Source organism: Odontomachus brunneus, unplaced genomic scaffold, assembly GCF_010583005.1.
Source record: "Odontomachus brunneus isolate Ranch 3 - 2012 unplaced genomic scaffold, Obru_v1 Obru_scaffold_053, whole genome shotgun sequence".
Classification (NCBI taxonomy): Eukaryota; Metazoa; Arthropoda; class Insecta; order Hymenoptera; family Formicidae; genus Odontomachus; species Odontomachus brunneus.
The window spans coordinates 1,790,917-1,804,445 of NW_022639503.1; the positions used below are offsets into that span (position 1 = coordinate 1,790,917).

Genomic DNA, 13,529 nt, shown 5'->3' on the forward strand with positions numbered 1-13,529 from the left:
ATTATGATAACGTCATTTTTTGATAATTAGTTCAAGATATTTTCAAATTAATTTCTCTCGCAGATCCAGTAAAGTTCACAGTGGTTCCGGAAGATACTTCAAGAATTCGAGATCGACGCAGGAGAACGAGAGTCCTCCGTATAGAGACGATCGTAGCTCACCGAGTGGACAATCCGATCAAGCCAGCGACAGCACATTCAAGTCTCGCCATCCATCAGGAAGGATGTGGTCCGCGAGTGCGGCTTCCCGAGCCACGAGCAAGGCACACCAGAGCGTTCTCATGCAAGAGAACGGCACACGAAAAGTAAGATTACGTTTCCATGTTGACTTGGACATTTAGAGCCACAAAAATACGAAAGCATTAGCAAGTTGAAGCCTTAAGCTTTCTTTCTTTCTTTGAAAAAACCTTAAGATTGCATTTCTTTTATCTGCTCCAAATGTGCTATTATAATAATTGATACATAAATAATATTCCTAGCTGCATTTAAGTGTGTACTATTGTAATTCTTATAAAATTTTTTTCTAAGAGAGGTTGCTACAAAGTAACTCTCTCATAATTCGCACGGTGGATTATGGTACACTAAAAAAGGATTTATCTCGTCTTAATTATTGCTTGAATATCACTTTCTAAAGGTTCGTCAAAAAGATCAATAAGCTTCTAATAAAGGCGAAATACAAAGCCCCTATAGCGTCTTTGTTTCTCAGGTAACACCTTGCCTGCCTACGCAGGAAGATGCTGTGTCGGAAAGATCCGGCGCTCTCAGCGAGGAGCAGTTTCGCTGTTGGGAATACATGCTCGAGCAAAACACTCAATTATTGTTCGACAAAGAATTGGACACACTGACGAAAACGCCGTTGCACCGAGGCCAGTCGAGGTCGACTCCACAATTAGGTGGCAATTTGCCTTTTCTGTCGAAAAGGTTCGGCAGTGCCAGGTCCTTCAATCCTTCGTTACCGCGGCCGCCGGTTGTTCGTTTCGGTAGCGGACGAAGGTTGCTGAACGGTGGACCGAACGCTGCATACTTTGGCAGTCTTCAAAGACTGATGCCGTACAATCTGGAATACGACTTCGCTGTCATCCAGGAGAGAGGCATGGACTCGTTGGAGCAAGACGCCACAAGAATGCAGCAATATTGGGGTGTCGCTACCACCGAATTATAAATTAAGACTCGATGACATGAATAACGCAGAAATGCAGACTGAAAAGTTGAAATATTCCACAACGCAGATCTGAGAGGGTTTAATAATATTCTATTGTCATTGTAAGTGCGACAATTTATTCATAGTTTGATCATATCTTGGGGATGAGAAACGTAAATTATATAACATATATATTTTATATCATGGTCATACGATATAAAATATTTTACATAATTACGAGATTAAAGTAGTAAAAAGTCGACGAGCAAAACCATTTGTTAAATTACACCGTTGTACCTGAATTAGCATAAATTTCTTTTCAACGTTGTAATCCATTAATCGGAGCAGTTTATCGCGGAAAGTTTTAACGGTGCCAGGTAATTGCAGCTTTGTAGTCTAATTATCATTGTAATGCGACAGAGTAATCATTAGAATACACACGACGGGGCGAAGAGCTCCGTCGTCAACAAACGTGCGCAATCGTATTAATGATATCGATCGCGCTGATAACAATGGCACAATGCAAGATAAGCTGTGAAATTCTTCGAACCTACTGCTACCAAAGGCAAACGGGATTTATACCGCCGCTTCGCTCGTTTATTGCAACTGATTCGCGTACAATAAAGAGACTGAAGGAAACCACGACGCGCCTTTACGATACGCAAAAACACGCTTTATTTCTTTATAACGGCAGACACGCGCGGGAGGTATCGCTTTATTGCGGAACGATTTTACGACAGTGACTCCGCGGAGAATAGACGAGAAGCGAGTGAGAGATTGAAGAAAATTTGCTTTGCAGATCGTTGACGTCTCAGGGATTGATTTGAATGAACACTTCCATCGGACTCTTTCTCATCCTCTTTCCGTTAACCGTGTAACCGTTCGAGAATTCTGCACTTCTGCCTTATTCGGAAAAATGGAATTCAGAATATGAAAAAGAAATATACATTCGCGAAATATATTAAGGAAAAAGAAATAGGAGAAGAGATATACATCCGCATTCTTTCCTTATTATTTCCTCTTATTATTGCGTCGATTACTTTCCTTTATCTTGCACAGGTCGCAATTATACAATTCGACGGCCCATATTTTCACCGCACGTTTGGCGCCAAATATCGCCGCTTCCCTATTTCTTTTTCTTACGCGATTACATTGTACATACAGACTTATTACGTAATAAGTGCGATTTAACATATCTCTGCTAGCGTGATATATAACCTACGATAGTTTATCTACAATGCCAAGAAGCACGTGATACTATTGGCGTAACGCGCGAAGCGATCTCGTGCTTTCAACGTTGTGTGTTGCATGTAAACATCATATACTGATATTTCAGTTCGAGATATTTCGGTGTCTCCGATAAATCGCGTCTTCGTTCGCGAGATTATTCTGTGTATGGACAGCAGATATTTATTATTATGGTTTGAAACAATATAAAATCTACAAAATTCACATGTGGAAGAAGGAAGCAAAAGTTAGTGATGTATAACAATTGTATTGGCACTTAAATTTACAGTCATGGAATCTTTGATTCTATAAATCTAGAGAACTCTCGAAATCTAATACCGTTGTGTAAGAGTTGACGAGTTAAAATCGTGTATCAACAATCGACATTTGTTCATAAAGAATTGCATTCGCCTAAAGAAATGCGGTTGATCGGAAATACCGACTATCATTTTATTTATGAGGGAGATTAAGTTACAAAGATAATCAAAGAGCGCACTTCCGAAGTGACTTCATTGTTTTTCTAGCCTCACGATATGCAGCGCATTGTTCAGACACATGCATGCATCTTACTTTTCATTTAATCGGAATTGTGCTCCCCGATTACGAGAAAAATCACGCGAGGAAATTATTTTTTTATAAATACAAAGGTGTATTTTTGTATTGCCCGATGTAGTATATAGAATGTGCCCGGAAAGGATTATGTTCCAGTGGCAGTCTTACATTCGCGGTCGAAGTAAGAGGATTTTTCAATTTTAAGCCCGCTAAATACCTGATAAATAACTAAAAAGTCGGGTTGCAAAATTAAAATCATTTTACAATGATCAATATTATATAAAATTAACAAAACCAATGCTTTCCCGAATAATCGAGCATGAATCGATTTATAGCGCGAGTCTCATTAAAAAAAAAGTGGAAAATAATCCGCGAATCGTTTCAAATATCGGATGCTGCTGTCGGCACGCATATTCTCCGGCGCATCGCGTAAGAAAAATTGTACCTGAGACTGGGCCAAATATATAAACCGTCAGAGCGAGCCGTTGTTATATATAAATAACTAACGCGAATTAACAACAGGTCGCGAGTAACTAACAAATGACAATATCAACTAATGAAGATATACACTCAGCACTTTTATACGCGCATTTGAAATCTTTCGCGTGCGAAAGTTCAAGTGCGCGAAATCTCTGCGTGCGAATTAAAGGCAACGTGTTGATCTCACGATCTGATTTATTTGATCCTTGCTTGCTTGTAGCCTACTTTCCTCCGTGCTGTATATATTAAGGCGCACTCAACGAGGTATAATTCCGAAAGTTTAGATAAAATCGTGAAAGATGAATCTGAAAAATAATACTGAAAAGTGGGAGCGAGTTCGTGTATCACGCTGGAAGTCCCTTGAATCCGTCGATTATATCAAACATACTATTATTCGTTGTATTCTAATCCGACTTTCTGTCAATCGTCCTGTCAACACAATCGCATAATCACTTCTTTCCGCGACGACTGCGTTGACCAAGTAAATTAAGTAGACGGCGTCGCGCTCGAGACACGCTAAAGGCTGATCTATAATATGCTCTTTGCATTCTGTTTTTTACTTCTATCTTTTTCTGACTCAAAGCTTAAGATTTGAGTCAGAAGAAGGTAAAGAGAAAGAAGCAGGAAGCAAAGAGCATATTGTAGATCAGACTTAATGCTCGGTCGTTGTCTGGTTTCCGATCGATTTCTCCGCGCCGACCTTGAGGAGCGTTATCTTATTTGTAGCGTACTATTTAACACCGATATCGCTTTGAATTTTTCTACTCGTGGCTCAACAAAAGACCAGACAGGAGCTTGAGTTAAAAAATAAGACCTGCTCTTACATAAACCGTCGCGGAAAAATGTGGAGAATAATGATAAGGAGAACAGGATATTAGAAAAGAATTCGCGTATCTGCTCCTTCTTTTGGCGGATATTTAAGCGGAAGTTCAATTGACTCGTTATTTAAGGCGGGGATTTAAAAACTTTGACGAGAGAAGCCATTAGAGGCAACTAAATGTGCAACAAAATCCCACTTCCCGATTAATATCGAATGTGCCTAATTTCTAGTAGAAATCTTCAATAGAAATTTAATGTTGATAGAGAAATAATTCGAAGAGTGAAGATTAATAATCCGAGAACTTACGACAAAAGAATTAGACAATTCTGAATCAGTTATGATAAGAAAAATGTCGGCTCATCGCGACTCTTTTTAACAGACGCGACATTATTTTGCAATTCGGCTAACATCGATCAAAAGTTTCTGACATTTTTTTCGACGCCAAGAAATAAATATAACGTACGATTCCGAATTGCACGTGATGAAGGATAATCTGAATCAGCATGTGCTTTTCCCTTCCACGAGTCTACTATGAGCGCGATAAGCAGTTTCTTTATCGACCTCTAGGTACCTGTCAGTTATTCGCTGCTATCGACACGTGTCAAATTATGCATGATTAATTGTGAAACAGTATCTCCGCGGCATATTTCGAATATTGAGTAAGCTCTTTCGTGTGACATTTCGCGTGCGAAGTACATATACGTCGTCTGTATCACGTTAGCTGTGTTCAGCGGTAAATGTTTCAACGCGACGGATATTTCCGCTTCCACGCTGTTCTTTAGAAATAATTAAACCGGTGATATACAGTAAAGTCGCGCCTGTCAAAGCCTGTGTGAGACTTTAATCAATAAAAAATTTCTTTAGGATTTTCTGAAATAATCAGCACGTCATGGTAATTAAAATTAATTGTCATACATAAAATCATAAATCTTTTCATCGACTGAGAAAATTATTAATCAAATTTTATTAGGATTTATTATACATTAGTAATTCATTATTAATTTATTAATTCGATCAAATCATTCGTGACTTTATATATTATTAGAGTGAATTAATCAAATTTTCGATTGTGATCGATTATGCACTGATTAATAATTAATTTCATCAATCAATCAAACTATTCGTGATTTTATATATTATTAATTAAACTTTGATGTGTGTGATTGATTGTGCACTAATGAATAATTTTCATTGATCAAATTATTCGTGATTTTATGGATAATTATTTACACTTTGATGTAATTAATTATGCATAATTAATTTCATTATTCGATTAAATTATTCGTGATTATATAAATGACGACTAATTTTGATTATTGACTCGCCGATTATTTTAGTCAAAAAAAATTTTTGCTAGTATATCCGGTTAAGGTATGCTTTGCAATTATTCATACGGCAACAGCTATGTTCAATGAGCAAACGCTCTGGAAATAATCTCTCGCTGACTTCGAGATAATAATTCATTATTTATAAGCTCTTTCTCTCGAGAAAGAAAGAGAGAGGGGGACGATGGCACAGCATAAATCGCAGACTAATTAAATCAATATACATGCTCGCTGGTGGTCTCTCGCTGTTTTTCACGAGATAAGTCCTGCTTACTCGTCTAGTCGTGCATATCCGGGAACAAAGTAAACTCGTTATTTTCCGACACGATTAATGCTCGAGTGTCAACGATACTCGATTAGAAAGAGAGAGATCGACTCGCGTAATCTTATCTCCGCGCATCTTTGAACAGCAAGTCTTTTGCAGTAAAAACGATAATAGCGGTTTTTTGTTATTCTCGAATAAAATGCGCGACTTAAACGGCGCAACCGCTAATAAGAGACAAATATATTAAGCGCGGCTAATAGCGCAGCACTTATCGGGATTGCAAACTGAATACGTAAGAAGGAGATGAAGGTGTCGACATTGTTGGGTTTTTTTTATGATAACCGCCAAGATGAGCAACACAACATGTCACAAACACGTCATCAAGAGCAATAGATACAGAGAGAGAGAGAAAGAGAGATAATTACACACAATAGGATCTCGTAGAAACATCGATAGACTTTAGAAGCGAAAGCGAGGGGCACGCGCGATATTTTTAGAAAACGATAAAAAAAGATACGCGATTTGTGTAACTCATGTTCTCTTATCTAAAGACTAAACGAAAACTAATTGGTTACGACGTTAAACGAGGGGAAACTACCGGAAGACAATAAGACAGTATCGTGTCGACCAGCGATAGCTCGACGGTGGATGTCGAAGTTACGTAACGCAAAGCACTTCTAAAAAGAGATTTCAGCTCGTGTAACTAAATAAGGACTAAAGGAAAACTCATGACTTAAAATTGTGTCTCGATTGTGGAGACAGAAGAATCCCCATAGACGCCCAGATAGACAGAGATTGCTAAATATAGCATGCAAACATTTAGTATATATTTTGTGATACTATTATAACAGCACAATATGTTTAAAATATATTTAAAGGAATACCGTCTCACTACGACATATTTTGACGTTCATTTTTAATGGTTTAATAATTTCGGATTAGTTGCGTTCCTTTGCCGGCAAGCAGCAATTTTCACGGCAGTAGAATATTGTTGCAATATTGATGCAATTTTCATGGCATCAAATGTCTCCTTTCTGACAACATTCTTGATATATAAGGACGCATTTTTGTGTATTTGCGCTGCAACTTTCAATTTTCAGTTCAGTCACCATTCAGACAATATGCCAAGCATGTTTATCTGGGAGATTTTTATTCATTCAATTGTTCTCAGTAGTCTGAACTTAAAAGTGGTGAGATATTCAGATGAATGTTTCTGGTCGCAGTAGAGAGATATCATTTCTAAGCCATGAGTTTTCCTTTAGTCCTTATTTAGTTACACGAGCTGAAATCTCTTTTTAGAAGTGCTTTGCATTACGTAACTTCGACATCCACCGTCGAGCTATCGCTGGTCGACACGATACTGTCTTATTGTCTTCCGGTAGTTTCCCTCGTTTAACGTCGTGACCAATTAATCGCTGAAGACCACAACATTAAGTCGTGACAAAATTCCATTAAGCAAACGATCAATATAAAAGAATACTATTATTGTCTATGAAAGTGATTATTATTTGTAGACAGTCTATGAAAGTGATTATTATTTGTGGACAGTCTATGAAAGTGATTATTATTTGTGAGCAATATTTATTGCGAAGTAATTATTTTTCACGAATTATTTCCGTATCAGCCGCGCCAATTAAGTAATACGTGAACTGAAGAAAACGTTAAGCGAGGGAAGATTGTATTGCGACGCTATCCAAGTACCGATATTACGATACCAACGGGATATATCGACACATATACGTCTCCTCTTTTTCTCTTTTCCTTTATCCGAGCAACGCAACGTCGCTGAGCATAACGATGTGTCGTCTGCGTGACGTTTGACATGGAGCATCGATACCCACAGACATACCTCAACGCGACTTATTTCCACATATACTTTATTCCCCTTTGACGTAGATACTCGCGCGCATATAACGGGTAGCCGAAGAGAAGGGATGCAGGGGAAGTGGAAAGCGTCACTAGAGTAGCATTTGCGTAACGCGAGTGAGCGAACGAGCGAACAAACGAGCGAGCGAACGAACGAACGAAGCTAGTAACACTCGAGCGTTCGCGCGCGTCGGAACGTACGTTCGATCGATCCGTTTTACCCGCTCGCTCGCGATCTCAGCCCGGAAACCGACCCGGTTTACTGGAACGCGCCGGTCCGATCCATTGTTATCGGAAGAGAGGAGGAAAAATTAGAGAAAAAAGAAACAAGTTCGCGCTACGTCTCGTGCGATCGAAGGACAACAATGATCGATAGTGCCGAGGTCTCGTGCGTAATGCAGCCTGCTGGAAGTTAGCACGTGTCGGGATCATTTCTTCAGGTAGGCGATAGAACTGTGATCGTGGCTGGGTATTGATACTTGGAGGTTGAGCAGAAATCAAAGTTCAGAGTACATCGGTGAGAGAAGCGCTCTGAAGGGAACGTTAATGGATACCTTATGGGAATTAATATGTACACGGAGGAGATATTCCATTGAAAGTTACTTTAATGTTACTTGTTTTCTTACGATGCTTTCTGCAAAACTAGAATGTACTGAAATTGCAGTATAAATCGCTATAGAAATAGCAAATATATACAGAAAATTTACGATTTTTACGATATACGATGTAAAAAAGCATTCAAGCAGTTACAATAATTTTGTAATAAAAGATCATATGTGTATAATATTAAAAAAATATATATTTAGTAATTTCGGTCATAATCCTGTATATCTATCCAAGATTACAAAAATTTGGTTGCAGTGTTTACTGCAGTATTTTCTCCGTGTGCTTTCATCTGCCACGTCGTTACGTAACATACAATTGTTCGTTTTTATTTTAATTGGTAATTAATCTATTCGTTGTTATAACGAACAGTATTTCTCCATAACAAAACAATGTTGCTCTGTCAGAAAAAATATCTAGCACTGTCGATACGCGCAATGTTGAAATTAAATTTGAAAGCTCTCGTTCCCACTCACGGTTGGAGTCATTTTCGTTTCTAAAATGATACTTATATCGAATCGTCGCGAAGTATCAGTATGCTACTTCTTTCGACCGTCTTTCTCTCTGTGGATTTTTTTGCTCAGGATTCCCCTCCTTCTCTCTTTTTCTTTGTTTAATTTCCGAGCTGAAGTTAAAGTGGAATCCGCTGAATAGGGAGTCAGCATAATTAGAAGCGCGGTTGAACAAGAGCGCATTACGTTCGTTACATGTCGACACGCCGGTGTCTTTCGAGTATAAGCAATTTAACGCGCCGCGACTAAGACGTTCAAGAGGCAGTGAATTTCTCGGTCGGTGGACTTTGTGCCAACGCGACGACCACGGGAAAATAGTCCGCAGCTGATCGTCGCAAACAACTTTCCCAACTGTGCGTCATCTGTGACAGCCGCGATAACAACACGTTAGTAACTCGCATTAGCAATACCTTTAATTTTAGGCGCGATAGATACTCGCTGATAACTTCGCAAATTTATCTTCTCTGTATTTCTTGCGGCGGGATCTCGCGCAAAATGAGAGAAAAGTGTGGCGGTATTTTCAGCGGCAGCGATATCGAAAAAAAGTATTGCTGCACGAAATCGAGTAAATGTTTCACTCAAACTTGGAGTGGAGTCTGACTCCACTATATGAGCGAATATTTCAATCGTTCAGAATGAATACGTTCGTGTGACGGTAGATATCAGATTCATTTTTCAATTTGAACGAAAATGTTTACTCAACGGTAGTAGTTTAGTGTGAAAAATTCACTCTATACACAGAGAAAAAATGCTTGAAAATTTATTTGTGAGATATAAAGTTTATTCGCAGGAAAAAAACTTTGTTTATTTCACATAAATAAACTTTGTATTCCACAAATAAATTTTCACATGTTTTTTTGCATGCTGAGAGAAAATACTTAAAAATTTATTTTTGGGATATAAAGTTTATTTCTCTCTCTCTCTCTCTCTCTCTCTCTCCCCCCTCCTCTAAAGATAAACTTTATATATCCCACAAATAAATTTTCAAGTATCTTTTTTTTTAGTAATGTATGTGAGTAAAAGATCACATGAATTCGAGTGATTTGGTAGACAGAGTCACTCTACTTCTTAAATGAAATTTTACTCCAAGAAATTTAGGAATATCTTTTCCTTCAATTTATCTCCTTTTATCTAAATTTTTACTGCTCGCTTATCAAAATTCTTAAAGTTCCTGGCTGTGACTGTCCTTGTTTAATGACATCGGAAGCGAGAAAACGCATGCCAAGATTTCGTCCGTTATACTTTTAATTAAAAAGATATATCCACAAAGTGTGTTGTGTGACATTGGTGATTGATTCAGTATACTTGTAAAATTGCCCAAATACTTTCCTTTTGCTCGAACAATCAATAAATAATCGCAAACTTGACATGGAACTTTCCTTTTTAACCTCTTTTCTCAAGATTACGTCAATGTTAATTTTGACTATTTATTGATTGTTCGAACAAAAGGAAAGTATTCGGATAATTTTACAAGTGTGCTGAATCGATCACCAATGCCATTTTGTGGATATATCTTTTTAATTAAAAATATAACGGACGAAATCTTAGCATGCGTTTTCTCGCTTCTGACGTCATTAAACAAGGACAGTCCCAGCGACTAGTCAGGAATCTTAAATAAATGGGTAGGTGAAGTATAAAGAGACTCAAAGAAATATCTAAAGAAATCCAAAGAAAATAGCTAAAATAGCTCATTTTTTCTTGACTATAGAAATTTTTACCATATCCTTTCACCGCAATCGCAATCATCGTAATAAGAAAAGAAGTTTATTATCATATCGTAATTGACGGTGAAATAATTACTTTAGCAGCACAGAGAAAAATAATTTTGCTTTTTTAGCAAAATCGTCGTTGCTACTGCATATTTGTAGTGATACCAAAAAAATTTTGTTGACTAATTTTGTTAACTAATTTTACAAATTATTCGTTATCAGAGCAGAAGTTTCGTTGCCAGGATAGCAAAAAAATTGTTGAGTGTATTTGTTCTAAGAATCACGTTAATTTGCTATTGATGCAAAATAATATATCCTTAGCAAATTTATTTGCTATCGGAGAAGAACTGCAACTGCTTATATAAATCCATCATGGTTCTTATAGCAAAATAATTTGTAGATTCAGCAAATTATATCCAGCAAATAGTGATTAGTAACTCTTAGCAAATCTTTCTGCTGTCTATATAATAACGAAAAGATTTTGTTAGACCAGTAGAAAATTTGCTGGGCCAGCAAATTACTTTTTTTTGTGAGTTTATCTTTGTTTGTCACATATTAGTAACATGAGAAAAAAATAATTTTATGACTCAGTGTTCTTTGTTCGCACAAGGCACCGTCAACATTCACGACGTGCACGGCTATCTGTAAATTCCTGTATAACAATTATGTATTCCGAGGCCGGCAAAACGATGTGGCGCAAAAAGAGAAAGGTCGAATACAACCGACAAGACCTTCGGGAAAATTACAAAATCCATGGAAAAAAGAGGAAAGAGAGAACAGAAAAAAGAAACGCACCGCGCGGGAGAAAAGCGCATGCGGATAAAAGACAAATGCAATTTTCACGTGAATTGTTGCGCGGTGAAATTTCGCGATGCAGATTAATCACAATATCTCGTTGAAACGTGAGATTATAACAGCGAGAGAGAAACAATTTTGCGGATAGATATTGCTCCGTCGTCCCGATTCCGTGCCTGTTCTAATCTTCCAAGAAATGGTACATTCGTGCTTGACGAAAATCGCATTCGTGATTAATCGGGGTTAAGCGCATTTTAATGCAGATCAATGCTTTTAAACTGCGTGCGTAAAAGCGCCGAATCGAGCGCGCAATGTGACGAATCATCGCAAAATATCACGTTCGTGTCCGCGCAAACGCAATCTCTCCACGCTGAACGCGTGGCTCTATATGCAAAATTATACGAAACAATTGTGTGTGCACACGCGTGTAAAAATGCACGATGTGTCGTAAGAAGAAACGCGTGTGTTTTTCTACGCCGCGAGACGCTGAAATAACTCGGAAGCGTCGGCGGGACATTGCGGAATTTTCGCACTTCTTACCAATTTGTATAAATAGCGAATGAAGTTTGCGTATGCATGCATATAAACCGCGCGGAAACACGTGCCAAACATTTTCGATGGTAACGGAATGAAATACGAGGTAGAAGTGGCAAAAACGCCGAAACGATTTCTCCCGGTTGCGAACGCGGTCCACGGACTCTTCATTCTTTAATTAGTTCCTTATTGGACTTTAATAGAATTTTTATTCGTGTCGGAGTCATGTAGGAGTCGCTTGATTTCGATGTTAGGTCGGCACAAGAAAACGTGAACAGTGAAACTTGAGCAGTAAGCAAATCGACCAACTACAGTCGATCATTCTCTTTACAGCCCACAAATGATAGATTATGATTGGTCAGCTTTCTTTCTGCTTACGCTTTTCCGTGCGCTTCCGGTCTTAGTCTACACAGAAAAAAGAATATTCTTGTTTGAAAAATATCTTTATTGTTGACATTTTAAAAATAAGATTATACGACGTTGAATGAAGATAAATTGGTCTTCAATTAAGACGAATACAGTAAAGTAAATACAATCATTTCTTCATATATAAGTAAGAATATTAATATTGTTGGTTATATATGAAAAAGTAATTGAAAGTGTTAATTTGAATATATTGAATAATTTGATATATTGAATATATCATATTGATTAAAAAGCTAATAATATATAATCAAAAATATTAATATTGTAATCTATGAAAAAATTAATATTTTTATTAATATTTTTTTTTTAATATTGTATTCTATGAAAAAATGACTTTGTTAATTTAATTTTATATATGATATTAATCTTGATTAAAGACTAATTTACCTTCGTTCAACGTCATATAATATTATTTTAACATTAATTTTATTTTTAAAATGCTAGCAATAAAGATATTCTCCAAACAAGAATATTCTTTTTTCTATGCACGCAATTTTTTTCGATCATTTTATTCTAAAATTGGTCGTTAACTGTATACAGGAATTTAAGTCGCCGCAAATTAAATAGCTGCAGAAAAGATCTCAGCACGATGAGAGACAAAACGATAAACTCGTTCGTTTTATAATTATCTACAACGCGCAATAACTGAGATGTTTTAATATCTCGAAGGCACACGCAGCGCGTTTGCTGTATCACCATGTTCTCTCGAGATGACGATATCGTGAAGTGTTTGCGACGTGTAACTCGAGCGGGAAAGGCACGATTTCGTGCCGCGGTTGCGGTAATTACATCCGATTGCATTTGACGCAAGCCTAATATAATATCATGACGGCAAACATTATTAGGCAATATGCGACGTAAGTTTGTCGTTCGCTGCCTTTAAAGCGACAATAACACGCGCAATTAATTGCAACAACCGGAACATCGTCAGAACGAGATAATTTATCGACGTCGCTCGCGATTCGACGTAAATTTCCAGTATTCAGTTACTGGCAAACAGAAAAGCCGTAAATATCCTGTATGAATATTTTATATTACTGTCTTCAAATGTTGATCTCAATTGCAAAGTCGTAAATATCCCGCGGAAGGATTTTATTACCCAAATCAACACCCATAAAGTACGAATATCCATCGGATACTCTTGGATATTGATCAAACACTTGGATATATATTACGTAACATTTCTAAATTTTTAAATCGACATGAAGTGGCGGAATGGTGTAGAAAAATATCTAAGAAATAAAAATGCTTGTTCGATGTATACTAATAGCATAA

General features: G+C 37.3%; 2 protein-coding genes across 2 annotated transcripts in view; both read left to right on the forward strand.

Annotated features, from left to right (window-relative positions):
• Positions 1-3,585, forward strand: part of LOC116845568 (PH domain leucine-rich repeat-containing protein phosphatase 2) — a 131,897-nt gene extending 128,312 nt beyond the window's left edge. Inside the window, exons 17-18 of the mRNA XM_032818362.1 lie at positions 64-304; positions 706-3,585. Coding sequence (XP_032674253.1) covers positions 64-304; positions 706-1,161 — 697 coding nt within the window. The 3' untranslated portion in view covers positions 1,162-3,585. The remainder of the gene's footprint in view (positions 1-63; positions 305-705) is intronic.
• A 4,217-nt stretch (positions 3,586-7,802) lies between these two features.
• LOC116845569 (glycerophosphocholine phosphodiesterase GPCPD1-like) overlaps positions 7,803-13,529 on the forward strand; it is a 29,600-nt gene continuing 23,873 nt past the window's right edge. Inside the window, exon 1 of the mRNA XM_032818364.1 lies at positions 7,803-8,115. The gene's annotated coding sequence lies outside the window, so the exon portion shown is untranslated. The remainder of the gene's footprint in view (positions 8,116-13,529) is intronic.